This window comes from Tachypleus tridentatus, chromosome 7, assembly GCF_004210375.1.
Source record: "Tachypleus tridentatus isolate NWPU-2018 chromosome 7, ASM421037v1, whole genome shotgun sequence".
NCBI classification, from domain to species: Eukaryota; Metazoa; Arthropoda; class Merostomata; order Xiphosura; family Limulidae; genus Tachypleus; species Tachypleus tridentatus.
In genome coordinates this window covers 120,192,748-120,211,959 of record NC_134831.1, presented here as the reverse complement: position 1 = coordinate 120,211,959, position 19,212 = coordinate 120,192,748, and the positions used below count along the sequence as shown (strand labels likewise).

The 19,212-nt window shown below is 37.6% G+C and overlaps 1 protein-coding gene across 1 annotated transcript; it reads left to right on the top strand.

Moving 5' to 3' along the window:
* The first annotated feature begins 727 nt into the window (after positions 1-727).
* Positions 728-4,093, top strand: LOC143256496 (uncharacterized). The gene is made up of 2 exons (XM_076513796.1): positions 728-1,949; positions 2,622-4,093. Exon 2 carries the CDS (start codon positions 3,080-3,082, stop codon positions 3,806-3,808), a length of 729 nt encoding a protein of 242 aa, XP_076369911.1. The 5' UTR covers positions 728-1,949; positions 2,622-3,079; the 3' UTR covers positions 3,809-4,093.
* Positions 4,094-19,212: the final 15,119 nt, after the last annotated feature.

Here is a 19,212-nt window from a genome sequence, read left to right as displayed (position 1 = left end):
GGTTTAAAACGAGTCTGTGATCATGAAACATCATTTTGGATCCGTAGAATTTATCCTAAACTGGTTAATTATTACCAGTATTGTAAAGTTACCGAAACACTTCAGCTTCTTAGTATTAAATACTAGGTTCTCTCATTTCGTATTTAACCAATACATATTTAGTTAATTAACAATTAAAAAACGTGCTATTACTCTTTCAATTTGTGTCTCGTACATGGAAATCATTTTAATCTGTTTTGCTGTTTTTAATTAATTTTAACTGTAACATCTGAAATACCGTGTTTGATTTTAAATTTTTAAAAACCCTAAATAATTATTTTTATAAGGTTAGTTTCAGTGGCATTTTTCTTCGTAAGAGCTACTTACGAAAGTTAGGTTGTCCATAACTTTCATTGTTTTTTGGTTTTTTTAACCTCCATTGTCAAGCATTTTTATATGGTGTAATATTTACGTAAGCGTAAGTAACTGTTTGTCTTCACTGAGTAAAATACGATGTATTTGAAACATAACATTTTTGTTTTGGTGTCGTTTGAAAACGTAGTCTTGCAAACATTAAATGAATGTTGGGTTTAATTAGAAACTACTACGTACAAATATATATGTAAAATAGCGCCATTTTCTAACACAAAGTAATCTTCCAAGAGTATTTTACGTATATTTCTACATACTGATATTTTGCTCAGGATGTATTTGAGCTGAATGTAAATTGGAAATAAATATTTTTTATTTGTGTATAATAAGGGAGTATATTGTGTGTGAACAAACTCATAAAAGGCTATTCGCCGTTAATAACACCGAAATATACTTTTGCGCGTAATGTAAGTTTATCAGTTGTAATTAATATTTAACAACTATGTTACGATGAGTTGCTGTTAAGAAGATAAGTGGCACAGCGGTCTGCATGCGATACCGGTTGTGCGCAAAGCACAGATAGCTCATCATGTTACTTTGCTTTTAACTTCAAACGAGAAATATACAGGTTTAATTGAATGTACGAGGATAGATGAGTCAGTGGGGTGCTGGTTAAAAAAACAAAACTCTGGAAACTCTCTAATTATTAAACCTCCTGAAGTTGGATTACGCGTTTTGAATAGTAGGGCTAAAACGCCAATCCGAGAGTGTGAATCTGAAGGTTCATGGTTCGCGACCCTTTGTCCATTTAAAAAACAAAAGGGTGCAACACGTTAATGTCGTGGATGTGCTACAAAAGTGAGATGAGATTTGACTGTTCTGTCAGATCAAAGATAGTCAAAGAATAGTTTAAAATTAGGTACGGCTATGCTTTGATAACCATTTCTGTAGCATTATGAAAAACAACTGAAGGAAAAAAACAAACTTCGCAGACAGAATAATTAATATTATTATTATATTTTAATGTTGCTTTTATCGACTGAATGTCGTGTTTATTTTGTACATGTCTTGTATCAAAGTAGCCAAACAAACAATGACCATTAGGAAAATTAAAAAAAATATAAATAATATATAAACTACACTGTACGTATAAATGGTATACGTAACATAGGAAGTTAAAGTATACATACAGATTAGATATACTTCTGCAAGGTCACCTGAAAGTGCACTGATTAAAGGGTGAATAAATCCAAAACTTAAAAAAAAATATATTTTTAGTTCCTGCTTTCGACATTCATACGTCATGGTGCAACATTGTACAATAGACAGTACATAATCATTCTCGTGATTTATCGCATGTGCACGTTTTATTGACGTCACGACAGTACAAATTACAACGTTTAGCGTCCCATCAGTGATGTCATTTTAGCATAATGGTGAGAATAGTTGTACGTGATCCCGTCAGGTGACCTTCGGCCCATTTTCGGGAAATGGCTCCAATTAAACATTATACGTAGATTTCCCTACACAAAGTTTACACTAGAATATCACAGGATACAGACGAGTTTTCTATTATCGAACACTTCAGAACATTATAGGTACTGCTTCTATCTACCATCGGTAACGAACACTTCAGAACATTATAGGTACTGTTTCTATCTACTATCGGTAACGAACACTTCAGAACATTATAGGTACTGCTTCCATCTACTATCGGTAACGAACACTTCAGAACATTATAGGTACTGCTTCCATCTACTATCGGTAACGAACACTTCAGAACATTATAGGTACTGCTTCTATCTACCATCGGTAACGAACACTTCAGAACATTATAGGTACTGCTTCTATCTACCATCGGTAACGAACACTTCAGAACATTATAGGTACTGCTTCTATCTACTATCGTTAACGAACACTTCAGAACATTATAGGTACTGCTTCTGTCTACCATCGGTAACGAACACTTCAGAACATTATAGGTACTGCTTCCATCTACCATCGGTAACGAACACTTCAGAACATTATAAGTACTGCTTCCATCTACCATCGGTAACGAATACTTCAGAACATTACAGGTACTGCTTCTATCTACCATCGGTAAGGAACACTTCAGAACATTATAGGTACTGCTTCCATCTACTATCGTTAACGAACACTTCAGAACATTATAGGTACTGCTTCCATCTACCATCGGTAACGAATACTTCAGAACATTACAGGTACTGCTTCTATCTACCATCGGTAACGAACACTTCAGAACATTATAGGTACTGCTTCCATCTACTATCGGTAACGAATACTAGAATATTGACACTTTTCCCACCTTCTCTCAGTAATGAATACTTCAGAATATTGTTCGGACTTTTTCCATCTTCTGTCAATAATGAACACTTCAGAATATTGTTGGGGCTCTTTCCATCTTGGGCCCGGCATGGCCAAGCGCGTAAGGCGTGCGACTCGTAATCCGAGGGTCGCGGGTTTGCGCCCGCTTCGCGCTAAACATGCTTGCCCTCCCAGCCGTGGGGGTGTATAATGTTACGGTCAATCCCACTATTCGTTGGTAAAAGAGTAGCCCAAGAGTTGGCGGTGGGTGGTGATGACTAGCTGCCTTCCCTCTAGTCTTACACTGCTAAATTAGGGACGGCTAGCACAGATAGCCCTCGAGTAACTTTGTGCGAAATTCCAAAACAAACAAAGAAACAAAACTTTCCATCTTCTGTTAATAATGAACACTTTAGAATATTGTTGGGGCTCTTTCCGTCTTCTGTTAATAATGAACACTTCAGAATATTGTTGGGGCTCTTTCCGTCTTCTGTCACTAATGAACACTTCAGAATATTGTTGGGGCTCTTTCCGTCTTCTGTCACTAATGAACACTTCAGAATATTGTTGGGGCTCTTTCCGTCTTCTGTTAATAATGGACACTTCAGAATATTGTTGGGGCTCTTTCCATTTTCTGTCACTAATGAACACTGCAGAATATTGTTGGGGCTCTTTCCATCTTCTGTCACTAATGAACACTGCAGAATATTGTTGGGGCTCTTTCCATCTTCTGTCACTAATGAACACTTCAAAATATTGTTGGGGCTCTTTCCGTCTTCTGTTAATAATGAACACTTCAGAATATTGTTGGGGCTCTTTCCATCTTCTGTCACTAATGAACACTTCAGAATATTGTTGGGGCTCTTTCCGTCTTCTGTTAATAATGAAAACTTCAGAATATTGTTGGGGCTCTTTCCATCTTCTGTCACTAATGAACACTTCAGAATATTGTTGGGGCTCTTTCCATCTTCTGTCACTAATGAACATTTCAGAATATTGTTGGGGCTCTTTCCACCTTCTGTTAGTAATGAATATCCATACCAGCCGTTCTAAGATACATACGAGTCCCAACAATATTCTAACTGTTGTTAATGAGCAGAAAACAACGTTTGTGAACCTGAAGGTGACTTAGAAGGTCAAAACGTTCTTCTCTGGTTATCAATAAAAGTGTTAATACCCATATCTGCCGTTCTGAGATACATTTTTTATTTCCAGTCGGTTTCTCGTCATCAAGAAATATTTGGTCTTGTTCCACCTTCTGTCTGTAATGAAGATAAAAACAGAGTTTATTTGTCTCAGTATCCCAGAGCCGTTTCCATTTTGAAGTGATAGACTAGAGGAAATTCACACAACACTATGTAACACAAAGATTGTTCCTGGATAGTATGTGTTGTTTCTTAATTACTTATGTTGTAAAAGTAGAGAAAATGGTCATTATTCCCTTCAAACTTTGCTTTTGTGACCTGGATAATGAAATTTAGAAATTAACCTATTTTCTGTGTTAAAACGGGCAAATTTGCACATTTTCGTTTACATAAGGTCTGAATAAAACAACATATGAATCAAGATTTAAATGTATTTTTACTAAAGTTATACAAAAATGTTTAGAAGTGAGTAGTTTTTCAACTGTAATGTAAATCACTTTCACGTATCAGCCCCCAAATATAGTCTTTCATCATGTTTTCGTTGTTCGCTCCCAGGTCACAAAAGCAAAGTTTGAAGAGAAAAATAGGTCTTTTTCCATTTACTTTAGGCATCAGGAATTGGGAAATAACACTTTCTGTCCAGGGACAGGAAAAGTAAACATTTCATTTTGTTACATAGTGTTAACAATAGCACCCATGTCCATCGCTTGAACTGCTCTTGTATCTATAACCCAAACCCTGTAGCGAGTTTTGCGGTAACGAATCGTGAACCATTAGGGTCGGTCTTCCCCGGAACACACTTACTGTTACTTAAAGATATTATTACATCACAAAAGTTTTATAAATGTAGTATTGATAAGGACACAATAAGAACTTGCTGGCAAAGATCGTTTAATATTCATTAGTATTCAGTTGTTTTTGTGTGATTTATTGTTGATTCACGTGTATAAGTATATTTAATACGAGATGAAAAAAAAAACATCTAACTAAAAAACGAGCTACCAACGTTAGTAATGATTTGTAATAATAATTATTTTATTTGCTATGTAATGCGGCATGTCTGAGGACATGTAGTGCTTAAAAATTGGGTTTCGATTCCTGCGATGGGAACCTTACACATAGTCCATTGTGCAGTTTCGTGCTTAGTATCAAACAAAAAGATATAAGACAAATTACAATACAAACTGCACCATCTTGTAATAAAGGAAACTTTATTACACACGCCCATTCCTACCTTGTTTCCTTACTTTTTGATGCAGCCATTCCTACACTTTCAGTTGCTTTGAATATCTTTTCCATTTATTTTACTAAATGATATTCATTGTACAGTAAATGTTTCAAAATGTTAACAGGGCGTGTTTTTACAGGTAACAAGACATACGATAATAATAATATAATAACCGAATTTTATACAAACACAGTATTTGAACTAAAACCAAAGTTTGTTACCTTTACTGGTATCGAACTCTGTTTTTTTTAACTCCAAATTCGGTCAAGTATAGTCGACGTTACATTTTTAAAAGTACTAGTTTCGTATTTAGTATAATCTGTATCATTTAGTTAACAATGTAAAGCTTTATTTTCATCAATAATTTTCAAAACTTTTACACATGTGCATAATTGTGTAATTTTGTTAATAAACTGTTGGTCAAGGAATGTGGCTAAATTCATTTTGCTCCAGCTACCTATTTTTCCAGGCCATTCTCCTATGGCGTTCGCCTTTTTCGCAAGATATTTGTTATAAAGTAGAACATACTATCTAAGGGAAAAATGGTTCCATTTTTTCCCAATTGAAGGGTCGTTGGTATCTTGAGATTGTATCTTTTTCATTTTTATATACGGCATGGGTAGGTGGGCTGAGGCGTACGACTCGTAATCTGAGGGTCGCGTGTTCGAATTCCCGTCTCATCGAACATGCTCGACCTTTCAACTGTGAAGGCGTTATAATGTGATGGTCAATCCCATTATTCGTTGGTAAAATAGTAGCCCTATTCTTGGTGCTAGGTAGTGATGACTAGCTGCCTTCCCTCTAGTCTTACACTGCTAAATTAGGGACGGCTAGTGCAGATAGCCCTCGAGTAGCTTTGTGCGAAATTCAGAAACAAACAAACAAACTATAATTTCATGACACGTTTCGTAGTTGTTCTTTTAGGTTGTTGCTACACCAAAGGTAAATTGATGTATTTGAGAACACCACTCGCTTATTATAAAATAAGATGTCCTTGTACCCCTTTACGTCTTTTTAGTTTATTAATATTGTTACACTTTATAAATTCAAACCACCTGTACCAACTATGTAGGTGTTGAAAGTAGAACAAAGATAAACATCGAAAGCTGCCTCGAGGTAGGCCAGTGCAACATCCTGACCTGAAAATGTGTAGTTTTTGTATTAAGGTTTATCAACACTAAACTTAACATCACTATTTACGAACGAATATAAAGAACTAACATGAAGTTGATGGACTCAGCAGATAGCCTGATGTGCTATAAGAAAACACACACATACACTTAAAAACTTAAACTTTACCTGAGATAAACTCAAGCGCTTTTACCCCCACACGTAAAACCATTTTAGAATGTTGTCTAAAAACCATAAAGCTGAAATCGAATAATTACTGAAAAGTATTAATTTAATTTTCCCTAAACTTTTCATAATTTTGTTACTTATGACAACGCTCCCCAGTGGCTACTTTCAAAGAACATTGAAAGGTGAAAATAAAAAAATTATTAACAATATTTAGTACAACAGAAACTCTGAAGACGTGCTTGAGTTCAGCAAACAGTTAATAATTTGTTTGTCTGCCGACGTACAACACTAAAAACTGCGTTTCGATACCCGTGGTGGGTAGGGCACATGGTGCAGCTTTGTGTGCTTAATACGAAACAACAAAAACCACAAACCTATGTCAACAAGACCATTTACTGTTTCGCGTTGCAGTTTACAATCGAATTAATGAGTTAATGAATCGAACAAACTTGCAACGCAACACAACCTATAAAATGACTCTTTATAAATACGTCAATTAAGTATTACACTAATTTCTGCCTTGCAAAATTTTGTCTCATTTTGTTTCATCATTTACCTATAAAAAACTTGGGCATTACTGGAGCCATCACTACGGTTGGTAAACTCTGACCCTTATTTTTTTATAATCACTGTATTTTACAATATCTAAAAAAATAAGCTTTAATGTGTTTTCTAATGGCATAATTAACCTGTTGACTGTCACAGCTGCTACGGCAACTCTGAACCAAGTTCAAAATACAACTCTAATGCTTCTTCATTTTGTAACTTTTTTCGTGACGCCATTTTGGATCGAAAGTGAAACAATTTGTAAGTAGGTCAAATGCATGTATGGTGCTGACGTCTAGCGTTGAAGTTAGGTATTATTGAGAAAGAGTTAACTCGTCTGTGGCACTGTGTTACCGATCGGCTTGAACGAGTTCTTTCGTCCACGGCACTGAACAGGTTAATCTTATAGGTATGAGTTTACTTACGGTTGGTTTTATTTTGTGATATCGTAAAATTATCATACAGTTCCATGCTTAAATAAAAAAAAAAACGTAAAAAATAATAAATTGTGAAACCAAAATCGAGGAAAGTCAGCTTCTCATACATGATGGTCAGTAACTATGAACAAACAAATTGGACACTTTAACCACATAGGTTTTATGCAGTAGCTAAATTTCATTTAATAAAAACTTGAATATGAAGCCTACTTCTGAGCTGTAATTAAATCTTTAATGTCTTGACTTTTCAAGAAGTTATTATTTTCAGCATATTTTATTTATCAACTCGAAAAACACACATGGAACATTCTTTATATAACTGTATAAAGGTGACGGACATCCTTAAGTTCAAAGTATTTATCGCTCTAACTAAGACAGTGGTTGTCATACTTTTATATCGACGTAGTGCAATAGTTAATATTATTTTATTCGGTTTATCAGGACAAGCAGGGTTAGTCCTGACAGATAAAATATTTGTTCAATATTGTTGAGAATCCCTACACACACGTAAAGGTTACACGCATATATAGATATAAAAGAAGTTTACAAACTAAACGTGTAAGTGGAAAGTTTGTTTTTAGTGCTAATGGCTTCTGTTGAAATAAAACTATGTTACAGCATAGCAAATGTATAAAGAAATCTAACTCTTAAAATATTCAGTGTTATATTTAGTTTCCCTGTTGAAAGTTTGATGTTACGGAGAAAAGTCTGTGCCGAGTTAACTAATATGTAAATAAATATATGTATATATTAGAGTAAATAATTGTTTTATATGCATGATTGATACCTAAATACTTCCGAAATAAGGAACTCTTTGGTTGTTGTATGATAATGTTACATATACACCCTACGCAAAATATAGAGCAAATCACTAAGTTCTTACTACAGAAAGATGAATAGTTCTGTAAAATACGTGACAGATAAGAAACGTATATGCAAGACAAAATATCTATATAACGCTGAGTCTCGGGCTGAAACCATTTACTGTGAACCATGTATAACTTAGGGCTCGAATCATTTTGAAAATCAAGATATGTCGTCAAGGAAAGTTGGTTCAACTGAAACAAGTTGTTTGTTTTGTGATAGAACTGAATCGAACACTTATTTTTATAACATCTACTCGAGCACCCAACAGGCAGTAGTGATTGGTCAAAGTACGGTAATATTCAGGCAGTGTAGGTACAAGAGGTCAACAATCCTGTTAATATTCAGGGAGTACATTACAAGAGGTCAATAATCCTAATAATATTCAGGGAGTACATTACAAGAGGTCAACAACCCTGGTAATATTCAGGCTGCACATGCACTAGACGTCAATAATCCTAGTAATATACAGGCAGTGTAGGTACAAGAGGTCAACAATCCTGGTAATATTCAGGCAGTGTAGGTACAAGAGGTCAACAATCCTACTAATATTCAGGGAGTGCATTACAAGAGGTCAACAATCCTGGTAATATTCAGGTAGTGTAGGTACAAGAGGTCAACAATCCTGGTAATATTCAGGGAGTACATTACAAGAGGTCAATAATCCTACTAATATTCAGGCTGTACATGCACTAGAGGTCAATAATCCTACTAATATTCAGGCTGTACATGCACTAGAGGTCAATAATCCTATTAATATTCAGGCTGTACATGCACTAGAGTTCAATAATCCTACTAATATTCAGGCTGTACAAGTACAAAAGGTCAACAATCCCACTAATATTCAGGGAGTACATTACAAGAGGTCAATAATACTACTAATATTCAGGCTGTACATGCACTAGAGGTCAAATTTCTAATCACATACAACGAGTACATGAACCTTGTTAGCTTGATTCCTATCTCACACTGTAGAAAAAATAAACTTAGTGTGTTTTTAAACAGCCTTAATACTTAGATATAACGATGACTTACTACATCAGTACTGTTAATACACAACACACTGTTGGATTTTCAGTAATGTTAACACAAGACTCACTTAAATGTTCAGTACTGTTACTACACAACACACTGTGGGATTTTCAGTAAAGTTAACACAAGACTCACTCAAATGTTCAGTACTGTTAGTACAAAACACACGGTGGGATTTTCAGTAATGTTAACACTAGACTCATTTAAATGTTCAGTACTGTTAGTAGACAACACACTGTTGTCTTTCCACCACTGTTAGTACAAAACACACTGTTGTCTTTCCACCATTGTTAGTACACAAGACACTGTTGTCTTTCCACCACTGTTAGTACACAACACACTGTTGTCTTTCCACCAATGTCAATAAACAACACACTGTTGCCTTTCCACCACTGTTAGTAGACAACACACTGTTGTCCTTTTACCACTGTTAGTACACAACACATTGTTGTCTTTCCACCAACGTTAGTACACAACACACTGTTGGCTTTCCACCACTGTTAATACACAACACACTGTTGTCTTTCCACCATTGTTAGTACACAAGAAACTGTTCTCTTTCCACCACTGTTAGTACACAACACACTGTTGTCTTTCCACCAATGTCAATAAACAACACACTGTTGCCTTTCCACCACTGTTAGTAGACAACACACTGTTGTCTTTTTACCACTGTTGTCTTTCCACCACTGTTAATACACAACACACTTTTGTCTCTCCACCACTGTTAGTACACAACACACTGTTGTCTTTCCACCACTGTTAATACACAACACACTGTTGTCTTTCCACCACTGTTAATACACCACACACTGTTGTCTTTCACCACCACTGTTAGTACACCACACACTGTTGTCTTTCCACCATTGTTAATACACAAGACACTGTTGTCTTTCCACCACTGTTAGTAGACAACACATTGTTGTCTTTCCACCAACGTTAGAACACAACACACTGTTGGCTTTCCATCACTGTTAATACACAACACACTGTTGTCTTTCCACCATTGTTAGTACACAAGAAACTGTTCTCTTTCAACCTCTGTTAGTACACAACACACTGTTGTCTTTCCACCACTGTTAATACACAAAACACTGTTGTCTTTCCACCACTGTTATTACACAACACACTGTTGTCTTTCACCACTGTTAATACACAACACACTGTTTTTCTTTCCACTACTGTTAGTACACAACTCACTGTTGTCTTTCCACCACCGTTAATACACAACACACTGTTGTCTTTCCACCACCGTTAGCACACCACACACTGTTGTCTTTCCACCACTGTTAGTACACCACACACTGTTGTCTTTCCATCACTGTTGGTACACAACACACTGTTGTCTTTCCACCACTGTTAATACACAACACACTGTGGTCTTTCCACCACTGTTGGTACACAACACACTGTTGTCTTTCAACCACTGTTAATACACAACACACTGTTGTCTTTCCACCACTGTTAGTAGACAACACACTGTTGTCTTTCCACCACTGTTAGTACACAACACACTGTTGTCTTTCAACCACTGTTAGTACACAACACATTGTTGTCTTTCCACCAACGTTAGTACACAACACACTGTTGGCTTTCCACCACTGTTAATACACAACACACTGTTGTCTTTCCACCATTGTTAGTACACAAGAAACTGTTCTCTTTCCACCTCTGTTAGTACACAACACACTGTTGTCTTTCCACCACTGTTAATACACAAGACACTGTTGTCTTTCCACCACTATTAATACACAACACACTGTTGTCTTTCCACCACCGTTAATACACAACACACTGTTGTCTTTCCTCAACTGTTAATACACAAGACACTGTTGAGTTTCCAGCACTGTTAATACACAACACACTGTTGCCTTTCAACCGCAGTTAGTACACAACACACTGTTGTCTTTTCACCACCGTTAATACACAACACACTGTTGAGTTTCCAGCACTGTTAATACACAACACACTGTTGTCTTTCCACCACTGTTAGTACACAACACACTGTTGTCTTTGCATCAATGTTAATACACAAGACACTGTTGTCTTTCCACCACTGTTAGTACACCACACACTGTTGTCTTTCCATCACTGTTGGTACACAACACACTGTTGTCTTTCCACCACTGTTAATACACAACACACTGTGGTCTATCCACCACTGTTGGTACACAACACACTGTTGTCTTTCCACCACTGTTAATACACAACACACTGTTGTCTTTCCACCACTGTTAGTACACAACACACTGTTGTCTTTCCACCACTGTTAATACACAACACACTGTTGTCTTTCCACCACTGTTAATACACAACAAACTGTTGTCTTTCCACCACTGTTAATACACAACACACTGTTGTCTTTCCACCACTGTTAGTAGACAACACACTGTTGTCTTTCCACCACTGTTAGTACACAACACATTGTTCTATTTCCACCAACGTTAGTACACAACACACTGTTGGCTTTCCACCACTGTTAATACACAACACACTGTTGTCTTTCCACCTCTGTTAATACACAACACACTGTTGTCTTTCCACCACTGTTATTACACAACACACTGTTCTCTTTCACCACTGTTAAAACACAACACACTGTTTTTCTTTCCACCACTGTTAATACACAAGACACTGTTGTCTTTCCACCACTGTTAATACACAACACACTGTTGTCTTTCCACCACCGTTAATACACAACACACTTTTGAGTTTCCAGCACTGTTAATACACAACACACTGTTGTCTTTCCACCACTGTTAGTACACAACACACTGTTGTCTTTCAACCACTGTTAATACACAACACATTGTTGTCTTTCCACCAACGTTAGTACACAACACACTGTTGTCTTTCCACCACTGTTAATACACAGGACACTGTTGTCTTTCCACCATTGTTAGTACACAAAACACTGTTGAGTTTCCAGCAATGCTGATACACAACACACTGTTGTCTTTCCACCACTATTAATAGACAACACACTGTTGTCTTTCCACCACTGTTGGTACACAACACACTGTTGTCTTTCCACCACTGTTGATACACAACACACTGTTGTCTTTCCACCCCTGTTAGTACACAACACACTGTTGTGTTTCCACCACTGTTAGTACACAACACACTGTTGTCTTTCCACCACTGTTAATACACAACACACTGTTGTCTTTCCACCACTGTTAGTACACAACACACTGTTTTTCTTTCCACCACTGTTAGAACACAACACTCTGTTGTGTTTTCACAACTGTTAGTGCACAACACACTGTTGTCTTTCCACCACTGTTGATACACAACACACTGTTGTCTTTCCACCACTGTTAGTACACAACACACTGTTGCCTTTCTTCCACTGTTAATACACAACACACTGTTGTCTTTGCACCACTGTTAATACACAACACACTGTTGTCTTTCCACCACTGTTATTACACAACACACTGTTTTTCTTTCTACCACTATTAGTTCACAACACACTCTTGTCTTTCCACCACCGTTAATACACACACAACACACTGTTGTCTTTCCTCAACTGTTAATACACAAGACACTGTTGTCTTTCCACCACTGTTGATACACAACACACTGTTGTCTTTCCACCATTGTTAGTACACAACACACTGTTGTGTTTCCACCACTGTTAGTACACAACACACTGTTTTTCTTTCCACCACTGTTAGTACACAACACACTGTTGTCTTTCCACCACTGTTAATACACAACACACTGTTGTGTTTCCAGCACTGTTAATACACAACACACTGTTGTCTTTCCACCACTGTTAATACACAACACACTGTTGTCTTTCCACCACTGTTAGTACACAACACACTGTTGTCTTTCCACCACTGTTAGTACACAACACACTGTTGTCTTTCCACCACTGTTAGTACAAAACACACTGTTTTTCTTTTCACCACTGTTATTACACAACACACTGTTTTTCTTTCCACCACTGTTAATACACAACACACTGTTGTCTTTTCCACCACCGTTAATACACAAGACAAAAAAAATTTCCACCACTGTTAATCTGTTTCCTCCACAACTGTTAATAGACAACACACTGTTGTCTTTCCACTACTGTTAGTACACAACACACTGTTGTCTTTCCACCACTGTTAATACACAACACACTGTTGTCTTTCCACCACTGTTAATACACAACACACTGTTGTTTTTCCACCACTGTTAGTACACAACACACTGTTGTCTTTCCACCACTTTTAATACACAAGACACTGTTGTCTTTCCACCACTGTTAATACACAACACACTGTTGTCTTTCCATCACTGTTAATACACAACACACTGTTGTCTTTCAACCACCGTAATTACACAACACACTGTTGAGTTTCCAGCACTGTTAATACACAACACACTGTTGTCTTTCCACCACTGTTAATACACAACACACTGTTGTCTTTCCACCACTGTTAATACACAAAACACTGTTGTCTTTCCACCATTGTTAGTACACAAGACACACTGTTGTCTTTCCACCACTGTTAATACACAACACACTGTTGTCTTTCCACCACTGTTAATACACAAGACACTGTTGTCTTTCCACCAATGTTAATACACAACACACTGTTGTCTTTCCACCACTGTTAATACACAAGACACTGTTGAGTTTTCACCACTGATAACACACTGTTGTGCTGTTACATTCCACAAAACACTGTTGTCTTTCCACCACTGTTAATACACAACACACTGTTGTCTTTCCACCACTGTTAGTACACAACACACTGTTGTCTTTCCACCACTGTTAGTACACAACACACTGTTTTTCTTTCCACCACTGTTAGAACACAACACACTGTTGTCTTTCCACCACCGTTAATACACAACACACTGTTGTCTTTTCCTCAACTGTTAATACACAAGACAACTTTTGAGTTTCCAGCACTGTTAATACACAACACACTGTTGTCTTCTTCCACCACTGTTAGTACACACAACACACTGTTGTACACGACACCCTGTTTCTTTCCACCACTGTTACACTGTTGTCCACCACTGTTAATACACAACACACTGTTGTCTTTCCATCACTGTTAATACACAACACCCTGTTGTCTTTCCACCACCTATAATACACAACACACTGTTGAGTTTCCAGCACTGTTAATACACAACACACTGTTGTCTTTCCACCACTGTTAGTACACAACACACTGTTGTCTTTCCACCACTGTTAATACACAAGACACTGTTGTCTTTCCATCAATGTTAATACACAACACACTGTTGTCTTTCCACCACTGTTAAATACACAAACACTGTTGTCTTTCCACCACTGTTAATACACAAAACACTGTTGTCTTTCCACCACTGTTAATACACAACACACTGTTGTCTTTCCACCACTGTTAATACACAAGACACTGTTGTCTTTCCACCACTGTTAGTACACAACACACTGTTGTCTTTCCACCACTGTTATTACACAACACACTGTTTTTCTTTCCACCACTGTTAGTTACACAACACACTGTTGTCTTTCCACCACCGTTAATAATACACAACACACTGTTGTCTTTCCTCAACTGTTAATACACAACACACTGTTGTCTTTCCACCACTGTTAATACACAACACACTGTTGTCTTTCCACCACTGTTGATACACAACACACTGTTGTCTTTCCACCACTGTTAATACACAACACACTGTTGTCTTTCCACCACTGTTGGCTTTCCACCACTGTTAATACACAACACACTGTTGTCTTTCCACCACTGTTAATACACAACACACTGTTGTCTTTCCACCACTGTTAATACACAACACACTGTTGTCTTTCCACCACTGTTAGTACAAAACACACTGTTTTTCTTTCCACCACTGTTTACCACCACTGTTTTTCTTTCCACCAGAACACAGCACACTGTTGTCTTTCCAACACCGTTAATACACAACACACTGGTGTCTTTTCTCAACTGTTAAAATACAAGACAATTTTGAATTTCCAGCACTGTTAATACACAACATACTGTTGTCTTTCCACCACTGTTAGTACACAACACACTGTTTTTCTTTCCATTACTGTTAGTACACAACACCCTGTTGTCTTTCCACCACCGATAATACACAACACACTGTTGAGTTTCCAGCACTGTTAATACACAACACACTGTTGTCTTTCCACCACTAATAGTACACAACACACTGTTGTCTTTCGACCACTTTTAATACACAAGACACTGTTGTCTTTGCATCAATGTTAATACACAACACACTGTTGTCTTTCCATCACTGTTAATACACAACACCCTGTTGTCTTTCCACCACCAATAATACACAACACACTGTTGAGTTTCCAGCACTGTTAATACACAACACACTGTTGTCTTTCCACCACTGTTAATACACAACACACTGTTGTCTTTCCACCACTGTTAATACACAGAACACTGTTGTCTTTCCACCATTGTTAGTACACAAGACATTTTTATCTTTTCACCACTGTTAGTACACAACACACTGTTGTCCTTCCACCACTGTTAATAGACAACACACTCTTGTCTTTCCACCACCGTTAATACACAACACACTGTTGTTTTCCACAACTGTTAATACACAAGACACTGTTGAGTTTTCAGCACTGTTAATACACAACACACTGTTGTCTTTCCACCGCTGTTAATACACAAAACACTGTTGTCTTTCCACCACTGTTAATACACAAGACACTGTTGTCTTTCCACCATTGTTAGTACACAAGACACTGTTGTCTTTTCACCACTGTTATTACACAACACACTGTTTTTCTTTCTACCACTGTTAGTTCACAACACACTCTTGTCTTTCCACCACCGTTAATACACACACAAAACACTGTTGTCTTTCCTCAACTGTTAATACACAACACACTGTTGTCTTTCCACCACTGTTAATACACAACACACTGTTGTCTTTCCACCACTGTTAGATACACAACACACTGTTTTCTTTCCACCACTGTTAGTACACAACACACACTTTTTTTCTTTCCACCACTGTTAGTACACAACACACTGTTGTCTTTCCACCACTGTTAATACACAAAACACTGTTGTCTTTCCATCAATGTTAATATACAACACACTGTTGTCTTTCCACCACTGTTAATACACAACACACTGTTGTCTTTCCAACCACCTGTGTAATGTACACAACACACTGTTGTCTTTCCACCACTGTTAATACACAAAACACTGTTGTCTTTCCACCACTGTTAATACACAACACACTGTTGTCTTTCCACCACTGTTAATACACAAAACACTGTTGTCTTTCCATCAATGTTAATACACAACACACTGTTGTCTTTCCACCACTGTTAATACACAACACACTGTTGTCTTTCCACCACTGTTAATACACAAGACACTGTTGTCTTTCCACCACTGTTAGTACACAACACACTGTTGTCTTTCCACCACTGTTAGTACACAACACACTGTTTTTCTTTCCACCACTGCTAGAACACAACACACTGTTGTCTTTCCAACACCGTTAATACACAACACACTGGTGTCTTTCCTCAACTGTTAATATACAAGACAATTTTGAGTTTCCAGCACTGTTAATACACAACATACTGTTGTCTTTCCACCACTGTTAGTACACAACACACTGTTTTTCTTTCCACCACTGTTAGTACACAACACCCTGTTGTCTTTCCACCACCTATAATACACAACACACTGTTGAGTTTCCAGCACTGTTAATACACAACACACTGTTGTCTTTCCACCACTAATAGTACACAACACACTGTTGTCTTTCTTTCCACCACTTTTAATACACAAGACACTGTTGTCTTTGCATCAATGTTAATACACAACACACTGTTGTCTTTCCACCACTGTTAATACACAACACACTGTTGTCTTTCTTCACACTGTTGAGTTTCCAGCACCCATAATACACAACACACTTTTGTCTTTTACACAACACACTGTTGTTCTTCCACCACTGTTAATACAACACACTGTTATTACACAAAACTGTTGTCTTTCCACCACTGTTAATACACAACACACTGTTGTCTTTCCACCACTGTTAGTACACAACACACTGTTGTCTTTCCACCACTGTGCTAATACACAACACACTGTTGTCTTTCCACCACTGTTAATACACAACACACTGTTGTCTTCTTTCCACCACTGTTTTACACAACACACACTTTCCACCACTGTTAATACACACTTGTTCTTCCTTCCACCACCTGTTAGTATTAACAAGACACTGTTACTGTTAATACACAACACACTGTTGTTAGTTCACACAACACACTGTTGTCTTTCCACCACTGTTAATACACAAACACACTGTTGTCTTTCCACCACTGTTAATTGTTAGTACACAACACACTTTTGTCTTTGTCTTTCCACCACTGTTAGTACACAACACACTACTTTGTTGTCTTTTCCACCACTGTTAATACACAACACACTGTTGTCTTTCCACCACTGTTAGTACACAACACACTGTTGTTTTTCCACCACTGTTAATCCACCACACACAACACACTGTTGTCTTTCCACCACTGTTAATACACAACACACTGTTGTCTTTCCACCACTGTTAATACACAACACACTGTTGTCTTTCCACCACTGTTAGTACACAACACACTGTTTTTCTTTCCACCACTGTTAGTACACAACACACTGTTGTCTTTCCACCACTGTTAGTACACAACACACTGTTGTCTTTCCACCACTGTTAATACACAACACACTGTTGTCTTTCCACCACTGTTAATACACAACACACTGTTGTCTTCTTCCACCACTGTTAATACACAACACACTGTTGTCTTTCCACCACTTTTGAAAGCAGTACACAACACACTGTTGTCTTTCCCACCACTGTTAATACACAAAACACTGTTGTCTTCCATCACACAACACACTGTTGTCTTTCCACCACTGTTAATACACAACACACTGTTGTCTTTCCACCACTGTTAATACACAACACACTGTTGTCTTTCCACCACTGTTAGTACACAACACACTGTTGTCTTTCCACCACTGTTAATACACAACACACTGTTGTCTTTCCACCACTGTTAATACACAAACACACTGTTGTCTTTCCACCACTGTTAGTACACAACACACTGTTTTTCTTTCCACCACTGTTAGTACACAACACACTGTTGTCTTTCCACCACTAATAATGGCACACAACACACTGTTGTCTTTCCACCACTGTTAATACACAAAACACTGTTGTCTTTCCTCCATCACTGTTAATACACAACACACTGTTGTCTTTTCCACCACTGTCCAAATACACAACAACACTGTTGTCTTTCCCAGCACTGTTAAGAATATACACAAAACACTTTTTGTCTTCTTTCCACCAACTGTTAATACACAACACACTGTTGTCTTTCCACCATTGTTTGACACTGTTGTCTTTCCACCACTGTTAATACACAACACACTGTTGTACAACAACACACTGTTGTTTTCCACCACTGTTAATACACACAAACACTGTTGTCCTCAACCTTTCCACTGTTGTTCTTTCCACCACTGTTAATACACAACACACTGTTGTCTTCTTTCCACCACTGTTAATACACAACACACTGTTGTCTGTTGTTTCCACCACTGTTAGTACACAACACACTGTTGTCTTTCCACCACTGTTACTGTTAATACACAACACACTGTTTCCACCACCGTTTCTTTCCACCACTGTTAATACACAACACACTGTTGTCTTTCCACCCACTGTTAATAATACACAACAACACACTGTTGTCTTTTCAACCACTGTTAATACACAACACACTGTTGTCTTCTTTCCACCACTGTTAATACACAACACACTGTTGTCTTTCCACCACTGTTAATGGACACAACACACTGTTGTCTTTCCACCACTGTTGTTCCACCAGCATTACACAACACACTGTTGTCTTTCCACCACTGTTAATACACAACACACTGTTGTCTTTTTTCCACCACTG